Source organism: Sceloporus occidentalis, unplaced genomic scaffold (assembly GCF_023333645.1).
Source record: "Sceloporus occidentalis isolate IW3139 unplaced genomic scaffold, rSceOcc1.0.p SCAF_90, whole genome shotgun sequence".
In the NCBI taxonomy this organism is placed as follows: domain Eukaryota; kingdom Metazoa; phylum Chordata; class Lepidosauria; order Squamata; family Phrynosomatidae; genus Sceloporus; species Sceloporus occidentalis.
The window spans coordinates 1,977,572-1,997,951 of NW_028317070.1; the positions used below are offsets into that span (position 1 = coordinate 1,977,572).

Below are 20,380 nucleotides of genomic sequence, written 5' to 3' on the forward strand. Positions count from 1 at the left end.
TAAGATAAAACTTAGGGAGCAATATTCATGCAGATCCAGAGAACAAGAAGTTGAGATGATTGCTTCCATTATACGGTATGTTTTTAATGGTTTATTTGAATCTGTAAACACTATGTTTAAATAGTATATAAAACTGTAAAAGGGAGAATTTAACAAAAGTGACAGATCCACTTTCAGAAAGGGGGAAAAAAATCAGCGCCGTATAGTTATTTAATTAGGCAGTTTTTTTTAAGTTGATTATGTACAGAAACATTAAATGTAAAATATTTCAAATAACACCAAAAAATAAAGGACATTATTTTAAAAAAAAATGCATGTGTTTGGGTTAACTGTGCAGATTTTGTGCAGAAAATGGATCTTTGCATTCACCTTTTACTGAAAAAAAGACATCTTTAAATATTTCAAGAATTACGTGTCTGAGATTTCAGAAACTTGTAATGTACCAAATACTTTTCCCCCTAGTAGTTTTACTTTCTAGATCAAACATGTTTTCTCTGAAAAGCTTTTCCACATAAACGCCTCATATAGACGTGATCAAATGAATGCTTTGTTCCCCTTTTTAGACAAGTGCCATGAGAGAGATCGCATTAACAGTACAATGTCCATCTTTCTGTGCTCAACTTTCACTGTCAGAACCAGCACATTGTAAAAAAAAAAAAAAAAGACAGTCAGTGTTAAAAGAATTCATCTACATGGTATGCTTTTTTCAAACCTGGTGGAAGCATTATACGCTAACTTGGACCTTGGCTGGCGTTTACCCATGATTCAACTGAAACCACTGGATTAATTCCTTTGTCGTTTTCATCATCTTTTGTTTAAAGTTCAGTTCCTTCAATGCAAAATAGAGTGAAGGTATTTTAGTACACCTGCTAGTGCAAATTGGGAAGTGAGAGGCACATATTGTCACTGATTCTCCGGGTATTTGCTGCGTTACAATACAGCAGGTGGCCACCTGAGGACCTTACTTCTACACCGAAGCTCGTGATGCAGAGGAACAGAAAAGCGAAAGAGACATTTTTCCCAAGGGCAAACTGTCTTCTTTTTCTTTGGGTCTCTAAGCTTCCAAATGAGTTTTGCCACCACCTTCGAAGATCCAGTCCAAGTTACGGTGTCTGCCTTGGTCACTTCATTCTTCAGTCTGTGGGCTGTGGGATGATACTTATGTGAAGGAAATTGTCAGGGTAGCTGAGGTGCTCACTGAGCCACTGTAATGGCGTCTCCAACATTGGTTCTATGCCGTGAATCAATACTTGATACTTCTTCTCGCCATCTGGTTACAAGCAAAACAAAGACCTTATTAATAAATAAGTCTGGGAAAGAAAGTCATACATTTCAGGTACTAATATGTCTCAGTACATTTTAAACATAAGGCTGAGCCAGCTCTAGCTCCTCCTTTTATGATTTTGATCCTCATGAGGATTCATCTATAAGCTTGTGTGGACTTTCCTTATGCTGTTGGCAAGTCCAGCTCATCCCTGGCCAGCTAGCCCATCGCTAATAGTGCCTGTATCCTCCCCACCAGTTGATTCCACTTACCTGAAAACTCCCAGTGAGTTAATCCCAGTATGCTGCTTTGCTATACATCACATGGTTTTCTGGACAAGCCCGATATATTTTGTGGCCCCCAGGTAAGCAGAGATTATATCCCTTATAACTCCTGACATTAAAATTAGGTTGCACTGAATATGGCTCGCCACAAGGATCGTTCTTGTCATTGTGGCTAGGTCAGCCATAATAGTTACGCTGCAAGAACTTTGTATCAAATACATGTAACAGTGTACTAGCGTGCCAGAATAATAGTGGAGGAAACATTGTTTTATAAAAGAAAACAAAAATAAGACCTAGCTATTCCAAGGAATATGGAAAATTCACAGGACAAATTCTCTCTCTCTTCTTATTCCAAATGTTTTAGGACACAATCAGGAGTGGACATATCTTAGCTACTAAAGGAAGTATATGAAATAATAGTATAGGATAGATTTGAAGTTCTTAACAAAAAACAAGTAGAAATAAAACACTCAACTTCCATAAATATTTTTATTGGTATCATACAGGATTCGATGTGTTTACCTTTTTTTATGTACAACAAAGGCCGTTCCAGAACCAGTTTCTATAGGCCACTTACTATTGTCCCAACAAGGAACGTGGGATAAAAATAAAATATATGCTTGTCTGACAATGCTTGTTACAAACCACAACTGATTATCAGATAATGCATTTTAAGTGATTTAAACATTTTTAAACTGTGGTGCACACACTGTCTGCCTCATGGAATGTGAATTATACATTTTTGGGTAGTCTAGTTTCTTGTGTCGTGTCCATTAAGGTTTTTAGTATGAATCTTTAATTGCATGAGAGCTAGAGCACAAGGAACGTTTCTTAATACTGAATGTGATTTATGGCGTTAGCGTATAAAACGTGTGTGAGAGATGGCTCCTTAAAAAAGCATTCCTTGCAGTTTTGGGCAGACAGAGTGACTCAGCTCCAATCTGAAGCCCTTTTAACCAAACAGTCCAGAATGTCTCTCCACTTACTTGTGCTTTAATAGGGACTAACTGGGGATGAATAATTGAGAATGTATGAAGGCGATGAGTTCATCTTTTATAGCTTAAAGCTCAATGACCATCGCTGCCACTGGCTTTAATGTTTGCATATATTGTTAAAAACAAAAAAAAGGAAATACATGTTTTTGATGTTTTTTTTTTTTTAAAAACACTATATTAAGTGAGGTGGGGGGGTTAAAATCAAGATTATAGCTGGAGAGCAACATCTACAGCTACTGAATAAAATGTATTTGGATACACCTTGCTGGTCACAGATCGAAGATTAAAATACACAGAAAGATATCTTGAATTGTATACACAGGGTCTTCTTAGCTTTGTGTTGAGTTTTTTTTACACCTTACATAGTATAAATTGTTGATAATGACACTTTGTTAAATGGACGTATATATATATATATATATATACACATGTATATAAATAAATAGAAATGCGTGGTTATATATTTTGTTCGGTTTTAAATTTTTTGACTCTGTTCTTACAAGCAAGTGAAGCGAGTCAATTGAATAAAACTATAATAACTGTACAATGGCTTTGGGATCTTCAGTAGCATCCAGGACTGTGATAGGATGAACCTGAGAGGCTCCGTGTGGCTGTCTGCATATTGACTACAAGTGAAACAATGCATATAACCATCACAGGATGAAAAAGTGTGCACACACTGACCACAAAAAATAAAAAAATAAAAAAATGGACTATCCACATACATAAAAATTACAAAATGAAGATAACCATGGTTCATGATTTTGGGTTACTTGGGGAAAAAAAACCTGAGGTGAAATAGGCAGAAAAGGAAAGTACATTGAAGAAAAGGACACTGCAGGGGTAAAATATGGTAATGATTACATCTGTCGTTAAAATAAGTAGACTCCTGCGCCATAGCCCCTCTGAACTAGTTGATATACAGTCTGCCTGGTTTTATTAGCAGGCATTCCAAGTGTAGGTTTGACAGTCTACATTTTTAAAGGCATGCAAAGGGAAAGTGATAATACTTGATGTAATGAGTAGCCCCTATACAGAAAGGCTCTTTTCATGCAAACATCTTCTAAACATCCGCAGGCAAAATCTACCAATGCCATACTTACCAATTACCATTAACCTGCAAATGTATCTTAGACGCTCTACGTTAAAACAAAGGTTCACATAGACCGGACACGGTGGAAAGTTCTTATTCCCATGCCACAATATAAACAAAATCTACTTCTATAGTATAAAATAGTATCTTTTATAGATAAAAATGACCAGAGACAAACAAGAACCCTAAAAACAGCGTGAAGGCGCTCCCTCTGAAATAAATTAAAGGGCATTATGCGTCTTTGGTTAGACCCTCTCAACTTTCACCAAGTCAGCACCATAGCTGACCAACTGTGAGTGCATCACATGGACGCAAATAGAGCAATACAACGTGCATATCTCATATTACAAATGTACAGTCCTGAGCCATATTTTCCACAAGGCTGTAACAATACGGGAACCCTGTCACCAGGTCAGTGCAGAGGAGCTAGGAAAGCCTGCAGCGTAATCAGCTCTTTAGGTACGATTCCATTTACTGAGAGTATGTTCCTAGACGGATGCCATAGTGCTAAAACACGCCAGAGGCCTTTCAAGTCTTATTTGGACTCAACGGTGAGTTCAAAGAGTGGCTAAGGAGATTCGAACCTGCAATACCACATTCTACATAGAGCTCGTAACTACACAGAGGTCACAAACAGTACAGAATTGAAAGGCAGCGCCAGTTTGGCACACACTTTTCAGCCAGGTTGAAAGAGGAACTCCCACTATTTTTGTTATTACTAGTAATGGACTAAAAATAAGTTTTCAATAGTATTGTGCTGTTTCTTTTTTTATTTTTATTTTTTTAAACAGTTCTAGTCCTTGCACCTGCAAATTAGTCACTTGTATGCGTTCTAGTTATGTTATCTTAGCTTAATTTGACAAACACCCTGACTCCTTATCATACTGCCCATAGTAAATAATAGAATGGCTCGGTTTTAATCACCTAGTCAGACACTCTGATATTTACTCACTAAATGAAGACAGAAGACCACTTCCTCGTTCTTTACAAAGGGCCATCACTAGCAAGTTTCTCTAGTAAGAAGGGCTGCACTGGCCCTTGTATTATGCATTATTTAATGGCTGAGAGCACACTGAACAAATATCACAAACCATGCATTATAGAGGGAAGCCAAGTTGCTCTTACTGGGGTTGGATCTTCGTAACGTGAAGTGAAAAAGTTAAAAACCCTCCCGGCAACTCCCTCTGGTGAATAGACACAATCTCGGTAAACAGGAGATTTATCGAGGAGGAGTAAGCCTCGGTGAAGAAGATTGGGAGATATACACTTAAGCAGGCTACACCGAGAGCCAACAAAATATATATTACTGTATCTACTTTTTCCACTTAAGTGGGTGAAGGTAATAAACAACATTAAAAATCAATTCTGCAGAAAAGGGACTACAGTTTCTATTTAGAATTGAGTCATACACATGAGATGGCGCAGTATTAGGTTTACAGCATGGGAGGGGAATTTAAGTAAAGTTCGGGAAGACACACTGCTTGGTTCTGGGAAGTAAGACGATTCGGCGAAGTAGTAATGTGGGGGTGTGCAAAAAAAAAGCTTAAAAATAAATAAATGTTGTGAGAAGGAAACGTTCGGTAAGATCCGCACAGTCATAGATCTAGGACCTGTATACCCATAATTGGGCTACAACAATCTACGATATTAAAACAAAAACGGTGGGGGCTTGTAGCCCTGGAACATCACATCAGAAAGTCTTCGCTGGGTTTTAACTTCCATCTGAGAAATTCCTTAAGCTCACAATGTTAATGAGTAAAATGTGCTCAGCTGAATTAATCACAGACAAAAACAACAGGCTGATATCTACAGTTTATACATCATGCAGAAAGATTTCTCCGGGGCCTGGCAACAACAGTCAGTGAGGTCAGGTCAGAGAGGGTTAGAGTAAGTCAGGATAAAGTCAATGGAATAACCCTCGAGTATTGATTTTAAAAGGGTAATTAATCTTAAAACAGAAATAGTTTTCTAGGGACTGAGATTTTAATCTTAAGAGTAGGGCACTGATGGAGCAGTAAAAAAATGTAAACAATGAAATGAAGAGGGATTTTAGGCTCCAATCTTAAACTATGGAAGCATAGTATCCCAGTGGAGTGCCAAAGCACCTCGAATGTTTACTTAAACGTGTCTTCGCTGTCAGGATGTGATACTTTTCCTAAACTGATGTCGTTTGGGAGGATGCCCCCCCCATGCAAGAGCTATGCATGTATGAGAAAAGTTCAGTTTTCATTTCACTTTTTTGCATTGAAATCCTAGTACACAGAGAATAAAAGATTGGATATAAGAGTTGAAAAGAGCTCATGAATCTTAATTTGGTCTATAAAAACCATTATGGTATCAGGTCTTGATACAAACACTTTTTAATGCAGAGTTAACAAATAAGACAAACATATCCTGTCAGATGACAAACCTAAAAGTCCCCCTTGCTTAATAGTGAATAGTTACATTGTTCTCTATGAACAAATAATGTTCCATTTCTAGCAGAACAGAAACAACCACCCTTCCCAAAATCTCTAGCATATGTGTTTTATGAAATGTTTCTAAAGCCAGTTTGGGCATTTTGCTCACTGCAGGTCATACTGTGAAAAATACTAGAATTACCGCTTCAGCTGGTTTGATAAAAAAGTCATCTACATCTGCTCCAAATGGTCTTTTCTTAGGTGAACTCCCTTGTGTTCAATGTACTCCTTTCCATTTTCAAGATGTCATCTTGCTTTCTTATTCTATAACTTTCACTGCAGTTTCGGTTGCGATTCTGCTTGTATATTCCCACTGATGTGTCCACATTAAGAACGTGAACCCAGACTTGCCCGTAATAAACACGGTCCTTCATTCTACTCTTCAGTTTGGGATTTATTTTGAGATAAAGAAAGAGAGACATTTTGAAAATGGGATACCGAGCCATCTCATAAGCTACATCAGATGCCATCACCAAAAGCTGCACTTAAAAAGACTTTTCAGGATTTTTTAATGTAGAACATTAGGTGTAAAATGAAGATGGATTAGGTATCATTTTCAACTGAACCCATTCTCAGAGCTTCTGAAAATAACTTGACTACGAGGGCAAGGCCAATGGAGTCTTCCATTAAATTCCGTTAGCTGTGATCACGCAAGTAAATAAGATAGAAAAGGTCAAAGGAAGATACCTGCTCCTTTCGCTTCTTTCTGTTAGCTTTTTCCCTAATGCAATCTATTTTGCAGGATCATTTAATCATTGCCTTGTTTGTACACACGAGTTATAAAAGATAAATGTCTGGATTATGTGGTGTCATGTCTTATACATTAGCCAGGCTATCCTACTGTGTAGGATGGGGGCAGAAAGGCATTCGCGGAGTACAGCAACTTTACTAAATTGGAAGCCAATTTTCAGCATTTAGTTGTAAGTCTAAAACAAACCAGTCTTAAAAAGATATTTCAAGGTATATTTTCATTACAATTGAAAACATATTCGACTTTTAACTTCTGTTTCTGGTTGGCCTTATGTCATTTGAGGAAAAAAAAATATTTAAAAATACAATTCCAGGGTACAAAGAGAAAACCCTGAAATAATATAACATTCCCCAACAGGCTGTCTGGATTTCATATACGGAATCTGGACAATGTATGCACAACACTTATTGTAATAAAATCGTATGGCGAGTTACTGGCCAAACAAGTTTATGGATCTCTGCATATGTTGACGTGCATATAAATTATGTTGATTTCCATGAGTTCAAGATGAAGAAATGTTTTTTTCTGTTAAAGAAAAGGTTCCCTTATTCAACAATCTAGAACGGGGTGACACACTCCCAACATCTGATGGTGTGGGCTCAATTTTCCTGAGAAGTCAAGCTTACATGCATCACACGAACCATCATGCATATAGCATATTCACCGCTTAATTGAAGGTGGATTAAATATTGTCTGTCATAATGACTCTGTGCAAATAGTGTGTGGAAATAATGTCCGAGATGGGAGTAGAGTAGTGAGTTTCACAAGAGCATTCTATGTGCACTTGGTCCCTATGCAGTCAAAGCCTCATATATTCATATAAAGAAACCCCAAAAATATCAATAGGGATATTTTAGTCTGTCGGCGCACACCAGACGGATGCTTCTTCACAATGTGGAAAAAAAAAAAAATGTATTTACATAATGTTTTTAAAATAAGAACATAACTCCTGCAAGAATGCGTGTGAAGACTGTGATTACTTACCCTGGCATCCACAAACACACCACAGCCTTTTATTTTTATTTTATTTTAGAGGAGACAAAATAACGTCTATTCATTTGCTGACAGAATTAACAATTATTATTCGGTACAAATTCCAACTTCTGCTTTCTTGCGGTTATGCTTTCATTATCAAAGGTTCCATGGAAACGTTTTTTTTCGTTTTTTTTTTATAATGTTTTCGGGAAAGTAATTAGAAATTACTAGCAAGTGATTATACAAACGTCATACACATATTGCTTCTGGAAAACTTCATATAATGTGTCCAATTCCTTTCACACACAATTAATTTTATTTAGCTTTGTTCATTTAGTGCATATGATCTACATTCATACTTCATATAGAAATTAGAGTGATTTGGTGTCACTTCGACCAATACATAGATTGTGGACAGATCACGGATGTCTATTCTGGAAATTTAAACACGAATGGCAGGGGAATCCAAATAAATACATCAAGACGGCAGGGGAGAAAATTCAAACTTTTTTTTTTATAGAAAATAAATCCTAACTATTAATACATGGGAAGCAATACAATATATACTATTCCTTTTTTTAAACACATATTTTCCCTGAATCGACATGTCATTTGGGATCAGATTATCTTTTTTGAAATTTAAAATTCCTTCTCAGTCAATCGATACATGTTTTTAAGTGTGTTGGAAGCCTCACCTGATTGCTAGCATGCATAATTGCTGTGTCCCAGACATTGATAATCTCAGTGTCAGGCTCTATTGCAGGCAATTGAATGGCACAGAAAACACAATGCCGGCATTCAACATTGGGTAAGTGTGCATGGTTATAGGTAAACTAAGAATGTATGGCTCTTGGAGTGGATATCATAAATGTGTGTTGTGTAAATTAGGTTGCTTGAGGCTTACACAATAAAGAGATATTGAACATTTGTTGTCCTCCCTGGCAAACCAGCCTATTATCTGGGTGTATTGTATGACACTACACATAAGCGGTAAGCTAGATGTAGCTGTAAACGTGTATAGGCCTTACAACTCATTCAAAGTAAAACAACATGGCTATTTTATTACTGCATTTATCTAAAATGTTATTACCTTCCATTAATCTCTGTAATGTTGTATTAGAAACGCTAAGCGCAGATACTAAGCCTATCCCCGTTTTGGCATTCTTGCCTGTTTAACACGAGTATATGGAGATGGCACAGACAGGCCTGAACCTAGCTGTTATAAGAAAATGTAATGCAAGCAAGATAGCATCAAGTGCTTGAGCACAGGCAGCCATCAATTATCACAACTACACAATACACAAGAAGTGTATGAAATAGAGTAAACATATAAGGGAACTTCCCAGGTATATTTTCCCAGAGTACTCGTTCTCCAAGAAGTGGAGAAGCTCAGGGTGGGAGGCAAGGGTAGGCCAGAACAGATAATGTCAGAATAAGAACCCAACCCCCATATATGTGATAACCACTGGTTAAATAGCCTTTTCCCGCTCATCATCAGTCAATATGGTATCCCTGTTAATTAGTCTATTAAGTACATCTTCATTCTCATTCATTTTCTCTTTCACACTCGTTGAATGTCTCCCCACTTTCTGCACAGACCACTGGCAGCTCTGCTTCTTCTCTAGCATCTTCTTCATCTTCTTATTCTTCTTTCTTCGTCCATGCAAATGTCCTCCCAGTAAGGTGGTGGAGCTTCCGGTGACATCCTCTTTCCCAACTGGAGGATCGGGAGACAGGGTGTGTATGGAAGCTCCGCAAATTTGCCCTAAGATAACTTCCCGTGAAGTACCGCAAAAATGTTGGCGCTTCTAGTGACATCCTCTCCCCCGATGCCACCTGAAGTGCCATATTTTACGGAAGTTCACTCAGAGGTCACTTCTGCGGAGAGGCGGATGAAGAAATCAGATGAAAGCGGGAATAGAGAACAACAAAAAGATAAAGAAGATGATGCTAGGGAAGAAGCAGAGCTGCGAGACACAGAAGCGGTCTAGGATGTAAACATCCATTACAAATGATATTCTCTGGGATTACAATAGTCCCTTCTGAAAGCCATTCACTACCAAAAAGTTCCCCATTAGATAACAATTAAAGTAGTTAATGAACTCTTCTGTTTGAAAACAATTCAATGACATACTGTGTTACTTAGTTGGTTACCCAAGTCTGTCTTATTATAGAGATAACACGTATAGCCACAAAATAAAAAACTGTAATAATATGCCATTAACCTCCTAATGAAGAACTTTTCATCAGTGAGAAATGTAGCATAAAGTGGCAGGATATCCACATTAAGGACTTTATTCTAGGTTTAGTGCAGCTGGAAAGTGCTCTAGATATCATCATTCTCGCAGTAATTGAGGGCATCTACATCACTCTGACACATATTAAAATATTAATGTACTTTTCTTTTTGGGTATTTTGCAATGCATTAAATAGAAGATGGCTTTGATATCACACCATATCATATGCAGTAATAGGTAACCAGACTGTTTGCGAATCTACAGATAAAACCTTCTAAAGCCAAAAAAAAAACTATTTTGAATGAATGACACTGGAGAAAAACTACATTTGCAAAAACTGATCACAGCATATACATTTGCAACATACTACACTGATTCAAATGCCTAAAGTGCTACAAAATTCATCATATTTACTTATGACAAAGCATCAACTGCAAAAAGTAAAATGGGTCTTGAGATAGTAGGGAAAAGATCAAATATTTCTGGAATTTTAGCTAGCTGTCTAATGATCATCAACAGAAACCAGCTCAGGTGAGGTCTGGATTACAGACGGTGTCTTTTTGTCCTATCAACTCTAGTCTAAAGGTAAGACACTCGGGGTCAATTTCCTCTCAGACTTCTGAGACTTGCACATTCAGTCAAATTCTTTTCTTAATAATTGTGTCTGTACAAAAGAGGGCATTGTTCATCGATATTCTGTACAACAGTAGAGAGATTAGTGTAAGAGATAAAGTGATACATTTTTAACAGCAGTATAGACAAAATAAGAAAAGAAAAGTAAAGAAAAAAATGCCATAGAATTTTGCATCCATTGCATTGACACTTAAAATAATCTAGACTAGTAGATAATCATGGAGTGACACCTAGGACCAATATTCGGCTAAAAGTATGGGTGTGAACTGGGTGAAGACACTGCAAATCTTATATAAGAGGTGACTGATTCATCTGGAGTCTCGGCATTCACATGCAAATTCTGCAACTAAAGGGCTTATACACAAAAATGAGTCTAGTGCAGTGTTTGAAAAGTGCTCTTATTGCCACAGCTACCAGTCAGTCCTACGCACTGAACCATTCCATTGATGGTTATGGTGGCAATGCCACTTTTTCAAGCCGTATGCCAGAATTGCTTATCGTAGATAACCAAAAACCTCCTAGTCACACTAGAGAAACAGCTACCTCCTCAAAAAATGATTTGTCAATACATTGGGGCTTCTAATGTTTTGAGTTTTGTATTCATGGAAATCCAGGTATATTATTTAATGGCTCCTAAGAAGTCAGACCAGCTTAAAAATTTGCGTGCATGTTACGTAAAACTGCTTTTACTCCAACATCTTGTTTCACATACTATCATTACTTAAAATCGATCTTATCCTCACACGCAACATCACACTGCACTATTTTCTACAAGACGTAAATATCGGGAACAGCTTTCTTTTGTAAGCCACACCCAAAATATAACTTCTTTTACAAGCCAAGACATCTACCAACCTTGCTTTTCTTCCACAAAAAGGTAGATCTTGCATCCTCCTTGAAAACTTGCAGAATGCATTGTCTAATTCATAGGCTACTAAGCACAGTCCACTTGCTCAACAGCTCAGATTAAAGTTTCCCCCACACCCAACGTATAAGATGTGTGTCTACCTGACTCTATGCAGCCTTATTTTACGGTGTATGTGAAACACAGGTGGTTAGGATATTGTAAGCAATAGATAGTGTGATTAGTCCCTATTGTATAGCATATGCTCCTAAAGCAGTTGTGTTGGACAGTGTGCTCATGCAGAGGGACTTTAAGCATAGATGATTAGGCCCCATCCGTTTTCTGAGGATTCCCTGCTAATCAGGAAACAACAATGTGTCAAGTCCCACAGCTTGCAGATACAGGAAGCCAGAATGAAAAGCTGCCCCTAAATATGAAAGAAACACTTTAGGAGGAATAGGATCTGTGTAGGGTTCTCATTAGATCCCTCTTGAACTCTTGTGCAAGCCAACGCTGGAGGTGGCATGGGTGTGCAGTGGCAAGCAGGAGATGTATCTGTTCCAACATCTCTCCTGCAAACCTAGAAGCTGGGGAAGGGGGAAAGAAGAGAATGCATAGAAATAATATTATTTCATAGAAACAAAATTTAAACAGAACACTTAGTTCAGGAGTTTGTCTTTTATCCTCCTCTTTGGAGCCATCAAAGCTAAAAACATTTCATAGGGCAAAAGTCTCTGGATGAATGGTGGCCTGAAGACAGACATGACTTCACGCTGTATGTCTTTGGACAGAACACTGTAGCAAGGCAGGAGTGCATATAGCAGTGCAGGACTTGCAACAGGTGCCAGGTTCCCTCCTGGTGGTGAAAAAGGTAAGCGCACAAACACCTAACCTAAGGTGAAGGTTCCTGACACTTCCTATCCATGTGTATCTTCTAAAGGCCCATTGTGTTTTTTAATTCTTCCCTGAAAAAGACTGTGTAGAGTCAATACATTGGCTTTTTACTACATGTAATTTACTGTAACAAACATTTTTCTTATGAACATGTACATTTGGATTTTATGAAGATTAGAAGATGTAGGGTTTTTTTAAGTATAGTAAAGTAAAATACATCAACTAAATGCTTAGGGTGTTACAATAGATCTGTTAGATGAAAGAGCTTGTGCCCATAGTCAAAACTATATTGCAAATGACCAGTTAACCCCTTAAGGACCGGGCTCATTTTTCGTTTTGTACCTTGTGGGACCGAGGCTGTTTTGACACTTTTGTGGTGCTTGTGTTCAGCTGTAATTTTCTCCTCACCCATTTAGTGTACCCACATAAGTTATATATTGTTTTTTTCAGGACAAGATGGGCTTTCTTCAGATACCATTACTTTGATCGTATCATCTTATTTACCATAAAAAAATAAAAAAAACATGGTGAAAAATTGAAAAAAAACACATTTTATGACTTTTATTTGAAAAATCTTTTACCCACCTAAAAAAGCAAGTTAAAAAACTAGCCAAATAGATTCTACTACTTGTCCCGAGTTTAGAAATACCCAATGTTTTTATGTTTTTTTGCTGTTTTTTGTAAGTTATAGGGCAATAAGTACAAGCAGCGTTTTATGATTTCCAAATCTTTTTTAACAAATCTGGTCAGTCTGCCTCCATCTCCTCTTTGGAATATCTTTGAAGCCGGTTAACTCAATTTAACCCATTCAAACCATATATTTTTGAAAACTAGACACCCCAGGGTATTCCAAATGCTGTTATTTTAACCCTTTCCATGCACCAATTATAGAACTACACTTTGTCAAACTTTGTAATAGTAATTTTTTTTATTTTTTTTTCACACAAATTGTACTTTAGTTATAGATATACAGGTTCTGGTATACGTCACTGTCAAACACCCCAATGTGTGTTCAGGAACATCTCCTGAGTGCAGTGATACCCGACATGCATGGGTTTGTCGGGTTGTTTGAGATTTAAAATGCCACATTTGGGAAGTGCGCTTTTTTTCTCCGTTTTGGTCAGTCTGTAACTATGCCCTATCTTTGAGCTCGGACACTCCAATTTACCCCATCAGCCATTTTTTTTATATATTAGACACCCCTTGGGTATTTGAAGTGCTTTTATTTTAACTCTTTGTTGAGATTTTTGAGAAAATTTTTTTTTTTTTTTTTAATACTTTTTTAATATTTTTTTTACACATTTTGCTGGTACTGGATGGTTCATCAAGTGACATCACTGCATAATTATTTTTAAATGTTAGCACATTTTTTTAAAAATTTTTTTCCCATTTTTTTTTTTTTTATTTTTTTTTGGAATATTTTACTAATCACATAGTGATTAGAAAGCTGGGTTCCATTGACTTGCTTGGTTGAATGCAGTACCTGTATTCAACCTGCAAGTGGAGCCAGAGTTCTCTAGAGGGTCTGGAGACCGTCTAGCGAACTCTTTCTTCTTTATTGTTTTTTTTCCCGGGCCGCCGCCATCTTGCTGATGGCGAAGATCACCGGCAGCTGCGGCTGTGACCGCTCTCCGGAGCGGTCACAGCCCATCCAAAGGTAAGTGTTTGGTGTCGCTGGATGCCTCCTGATCGAGGCATTCCAGCGACACCATTTAAGTTTTAACGCTTTTAAAACGGGCGTCTGCCGCCATACAATGTATGGCGGCTGTTGACGCCCCGGGGAGGGGCCAGACATGGCCCCCGATGCCGATCTCGGCGTTACTGAATGCCTCGACATCGAGGCATTACAGTAACGCCGTTTAAGCGAAGAAAGTGATCGTTGATCACTTTCTAAGCTTATTTAATTTTTTGCCGGTTCAGGACCGTCAAAGGTCATTTAGTGACCTTCTTGTCATGACGGTCCTGAACCGGCAAAGGTCGCGAAGGGGTTAAACCTTTACTCTTGCAAATCTATCTCTAAAGCCAAATCATTAATCTGGCATGACTCTGATGAAAGCCAGTTCCTCTTGTCTTAAATATATTGCAATACTGTTATTTTTATATTTGTGTTTGTTCTGTCAAGTCATTCCACAAGGCAGCACGGTGAAAATGTTCAAGTAACCGCATCATTTACGGAGGGCCAACTGATCCATCCTCTGACCCCAGCAGGTTTCACTGAAGTTAATTACTCCACTCAAGAGAAAGTTGCGAAGACACCAAAAACAGAAATATTTGAGAGAGGTATGAGTGATATCCTTTGCTCCAAGCAATACAATGTTTACTTGTTCTACTAGGTGTATAGGTATTTTTCCATTGCCATTGTTGCTTATTTTGCTGAAACATCACAACTGTAACTAAAAGGCAGAACATTTCTTGCTAAAGGGGACAAGTGTTTGTTGTTATTGACTGGACATTAAAAGACTGTAGTAATGTTTCTGCTTCCCTGATCAGTTTAACTTGTTTCATTTCATCGTCTTCCAGTGCAGGTGGGGCATAAGATCACAGAAGACATCTGAGATCATATGAATCGTTGACAATACAGCATTTTTAACTAAATATGTTCACCACGAAACTGATAAAAGTGTTAAAAGGTGTCCTGCGTTAAACTTTTATCATATCTTACATTGAGTAAAGCAAGTTTTTAACATTTTCTTCTCAGATCTTGTCAGTATGGTACCTTTTCAATTCAGTTCCTGTGATTCCCAAAGCAAAGTGATGTTCCTTCAGTTAAGTTCTCAGTAGGGAGAACTTGACAGCAACCAGAAAATTCAGATGTTGAAATGTGCTTCCTATAGGAGTGCACTGATCAATATTGATAAATATCCACCCAAAAATTAAAATATCAACTAAAGTCTGCAGAATTCAGGAGGCTAAATGGAAATGGACTGTGATTGCATCCAATTAGGCTATCATATACGCACACAGTCTTTCAACATTTATATTAAATGAATCCCTGCGTGATCCATTGGTCTTTAACATGTAGTGCATTTCATTAATTTTGCTCATCTTATATATATATATATTTTTTTTATTATTATTATTATTTTTTTTTTTTACAAAGCACCTAGTAACTACATATTGGACATTGATAAACTATGACTTTGGTTTTCCACTGCAAGGGAACCGTGAGCATTTTTTATCAAAACACACAAAGCCATTGGTTGTCTTAATCATGCTGGAAAGAGAAGTCTTTAAGTGGATAAACATGATGATACATTTTTCCAACTCTTACACCAATTTCAGACCTTTACGGAGTTACAAGATTAAAAAATCCAGAGGGAATTTATGCAAATATTCTGACATTTTTTGTCACAAAATATAAACTCTCTTGGAAGTCCTCCCCTTTTTTAAAATCACAAATAAGCATTTACCTAAAGAAAAACAACATATAAGAGATTAAGGGGGGGAAAAAGAGTAAGACAGGGGACTATCTGCCAAGAAATTAAAGGAGGTGATAATACCGAGATCTTCAAACAGAGAGGATAATAAAAGACTTCTTTCATCTGCCAAAAGCAATATTTTCCCTGTTTTAAATCTTCAAAGGGAAGGCTATAATAGCTGCCTTTTCATGCACCTGAATCTGCAGGTAACCTGTCTATGGCGGTAGCTCCACCTCTCAAGCCTGTCAACTATTGACAAGAAAAGCCCAGGTTGATCCACCACCACGGTGCTTTCTTCTGTAAAGTTGCTTAGTCTACCGAGCTTAAGATGTGTTAAGCATCTGTGGTTTCCCTCATGTCAGACCCGGAGCAGGTGTCTCTGTACACAAACATCCATTACCCCCACCTCGAAAAGTAAGCGCGTCGCAATACATAGTGAATGTTATAAATTCAACTTAAAAAGGAAGCATTGGTATCTAACCCGACCCTGCTACTACTACTACTACTACCTCTCCTATAACGCTATATATTTTTTAAACATTTTTTTTTTTTAAATCACAGAGTTATAACAAAAAATAACCTACCGTATTTGCTCGATTATAAGACGACCCTGATTATAAGACGACCCCCCAAAATCTGAATATTAACTTAGGAAAAAAAGAAAAAGCCTGAATATAAGACGACCCTAAAGGAAAAAAGTTTTACCAGTAAATGTTAATTCATGTAAACTATTTTTTTTAATAAAAGCTATGATTGAGAAAAAATATTTTTTTTGTTTTTATTTCTTGTATTTTCCAACCTGTCCCCCAGTTACGCACATCTGCCCCCAGGCTTGCCACTCCAATATGGCACTGTGGCCCATGATATGCCTTTTAACCCTCTATATGCCACTGTGCCCCATGGTATGCCTTTTGACCCCCTATGTGCCACTCTGCCTCCAGAAATGCCTTATACCCCTATATGCCACTCTGCCTCCAGAAATGCCTTATACCCCTATATCCCATTCTGGCATTTAGGGGGTTAAAATGCATATTATGGGGCAGAGTGGCATATAGGGAGGTATAAGGCATTTCAGGAGGCAGAGTGGCATTAAGGGAGTTAAAAGGCATTGTATAGAGCACTCTGCCTCCAGAAATGCCTTATACCCCTATATGCCACTCTGGCATTTAGGGGGTTAAAATGCATATTATGGGGCAGAGTGGCATATAGGTGTATAAGGCATTTCAGGAGGCAGAGTGCTCTATTAAATGCCCCCTTAACGCCACTCCAGAAATGCCCTATGCCCCCATTTAACACACACACACACACACACACACCCTATACCCCCATTTAACTAACACACACACACACACACACACTCTCCCCTCCCCTCCCAGCCCTCTCTTACCGGTGCTTCCAGCCGGGGCAGCGGGTTGACGTCGCCTTCTGCTGCAGCCGGAAGGAGGTGGAGTTGGCAGCGGGAGTTTGTATCCGTCCGTCGCGTATACTTTCCCCGGCTGTCAGAGATCAGAGTTCCCCGCACCGGTGCGGGGAACTCTGATCTCTGACAGTCGGGGAAGGTTTGCGCGACGGACGCAGACAACCCCCGCTGCTAGCCACACCTCCTTCCGTCTGCAGCGGACGTTGTCTACGCGGATCGCGTAGACGTCAACCCGCTGCCCCGGCAATACAGCAGGAAGCACCGGTAAGTGTGTGTATGATGGGGGGGGGGGGGGTGAGACAGGAGGATCCAGGTCCCCTGCAGCGGTGCGGGGGATCTGGATCTTAGTCTCCTAATCAGACTCTATTTGAGGTCTGATTAGAAGACGACCCCGATTAGAAGACGAGGGGTATTTTTCAGAGCATTTGCTCTGAAAAAAACCTCGTCTTATAATCGAGCAAATACGGTATTTAAAAACATCTATTTATATGACAAATTCTATAAAAAATGTATACCTTCAGATGGGATTGCTTCCGGACAAATATCTCGTATAACATCCCCGAGCGTATGAGGTTTTCCATCCACAGCAATCGGTCGGAACAACTTCTGCACAAAAGGGCGGTCGCTGATTGTCTGGTTTCAAAGAAAAATAACGCCACATCAAAACTCCACATCTTAAATTAAGTCCATTCAGAAAAGAAGAAGCAAATTGCAAATGAGATTTTATATCTCATACATGGTTTTGGAAATGGCCACATTTTACTTTGAGTAACAGAAAAACATTTGAAGTCATTATTTGGTACTCCTCTGCTTTTGCCAATGTATCAAATTAGTAAAAAAATAAATAAAAAAAAATCACATAAATTGCAAAGTGCGACAGACACACTTCCTTTAGTGTGAAATGACCAAAGATTTGCAATGGTCATGTTGATGGTATTGCACCATCTTAAATCTGGAGGTTGTAGACAATCTCCAAAATTGGCGAGTGCCTTTGTATTTATTTCAGTTTTCTGTTTTGTCCTGTGTTTATTGAAATGTGGTACAGTGAGTGGGTTATGTGTATTCTGCATAGAATAGTGGTCGTAATATACAAAATACATTCACCAAATCCCCTGTAAAATGAGATTTGACATGTTTTGGTTATATATACACACACAATTTGCAGGGCACACTATATTTAATTAATTTCTGCTCATACAATCCTGTAACAAGATGGGCGATAGAATTTACTCCAGTCACCGCTTATTATAGAAAATGAACACTCATCGGCAGAACGTTTCAAAATAACACACAGAATATATTTTAAATTATTTATATTCATGAAATAATTTTAAATAAATAAACTCACAAGCAAATGTGTCAATAATGGAAAATGTGACAATGCCCAAACATACTAGCAAACAAGAAATGTCAGGTTTTCATGTTACGGCGAATCAAACGTCTTCTATAACTGCCAAAATGGTGTGCATATGTGATCCATTTTTTAGATATCGAGTTATATCAAGTGAATAGCAAGTTAGGTTTGACTTTGTTTCATAAACCTACTGACAGGAACTCTATGTTACATTCCACTAGCTTCATCAGATCACCATGGAAAAAGTCACTCCGGTACTCACAGTTTCTAAGAGTGATCAGGAATATGGCAGAGAGATTCAGCCAGACAGGTTACAAGAGAGTGACTATTTAATCTGGCTTTTATAGAGGCGGTCACACTTGTTGATGATCAATAAAGGGCAATTGATTAGCAGCACCTGTCTGCTACTTAGCAACTTCATTCCTATGGAAGTAGTAAGGGTATTTTTCACATCGGGCTTCTTAATTTTGGCTTTATTTTTGTTGAATAAATCATGACACTGTGTAATATATCATGTGTTTTTTTTCCACTTCATTTGTTACTATAATATTGTAGAACATGCAAAGCAGACAGTGGCAGACAGGAGACCTTATGCTGAATTCCAATATGGGCTCCTGCTCCAGCCACTAGTCCAAAGTTTCCTTCTGGCAATTTAAAATAAAACAGTGTACATATTTCTACTCCACTGCTCCTCATAGTAGCTACTGATTCAGCCAGCACGTGATGTTGTACCGACATTCCCATTCATTGTTCAACATAGAGATTAGAAAAAGAGAAGGAGCTCATTAGATCTTTTTGCTCCAAAACAGAGGAACATAGGGGACATCAGATGCACAGAGCCCTTAGGGTTCTGGGAATCTGGCTGCAGATTCTACAAGCCTTCACAAGCCAGCATAGCTTACAAACGTATCTTTACTGAAATGTTAAGACTTGCATTGTGCAAAAGTGAGTAAAAGGATCAGTACGATTATTTGTAAAAACGTGAAAGTTTGCCAAGTTCCAATTATTTGGTTGTACAAAAGAGGAGTTAGAGGTGGGAAGTCAGTTACAGCTATTTTTTTCTTGCCCCACCTTGATAATAAGATAATCACTTCCCTGTTTGGCAAATAACCAGAAAAAAGACAAGGAAGGGAAAAGGGTAGAAACATTACAGAAAGACATCTTAGACCAGGGCTTGACAAATTTGTTGTGAATCTCGGCGCCAGGTAAAAAAGTTAGGAGCCAGGATTTTTTTAAACTAACAGTTGGTTAGGAGTGATCGGATCATCATCAGCCCACTTACTAAACTCACAGCGTTTGACCTGGAAGCACCCTGGACTTTCAGGTCAGTGCTGTTTTTTTTTTTTATTAATTTTTTTTTTTTTAACTCTTTCGATGCTGATGTTCCATTGGAGCACAGCATTGATGGATATTTAGTCCCCACAAGCTTGTGGGGAAAAATGTTAACCCCTGCAATGCCACGAATGTGTCATACACAAGTGTGGCATTGAAGGGGTTACCGCTGCACTGTCGCTCTCATGGAGCGATCAGGCAGCAGGGGGGTGTTGGGGCTGGTGTCCACACTCATGTGGAGACCAAAGAACCTTCTCCCCTGTCCCTGAAGCTGCCTCTGGCAGCTGGGACTCAATTGCTGGTCTATAGACCAGCCATTGCAGGGAGGGGAGTCTTTGATGACTGCTGTAGGCTTCCATGCCTACAGGAATCATCAAAGGGCTTGTGGGGGCTCGTTTTTGCTGTTGCTGGTCTGCCTGGAAGCAG

At 38.4% G+C, this 20,380-nt stretch overlaps 1 protein-coding gene across 1 annotated transcript in view; it reads right to left on the reverse strand.

Moving 5' to 3' along the window:
- Positions 1–1,133: 1,133 nt before the first annotated feature.
- Positions 1,134–20,380, reverse strand: part of LOC149284592 (autophagy protein 5-like) — a 66,817-nt gene continuing 47,570 nt past the window's right edge. Inside the window, exons 6-7 of the mRNA XM_089496475.1 lie at positions 17,784–17,901; positions 1,134–1,270 (exon numbers count right to left, since the gene is read on the reverse strand). Of these exons, the coding sequence (XP_089352601.1) occupies positions 1,134–1,270; positions 17,784–17,901 (255 nt within the window). The remainder of the gene's footprint in view (positions 1,271–17,783; positions 17,902–20,380) is intronic.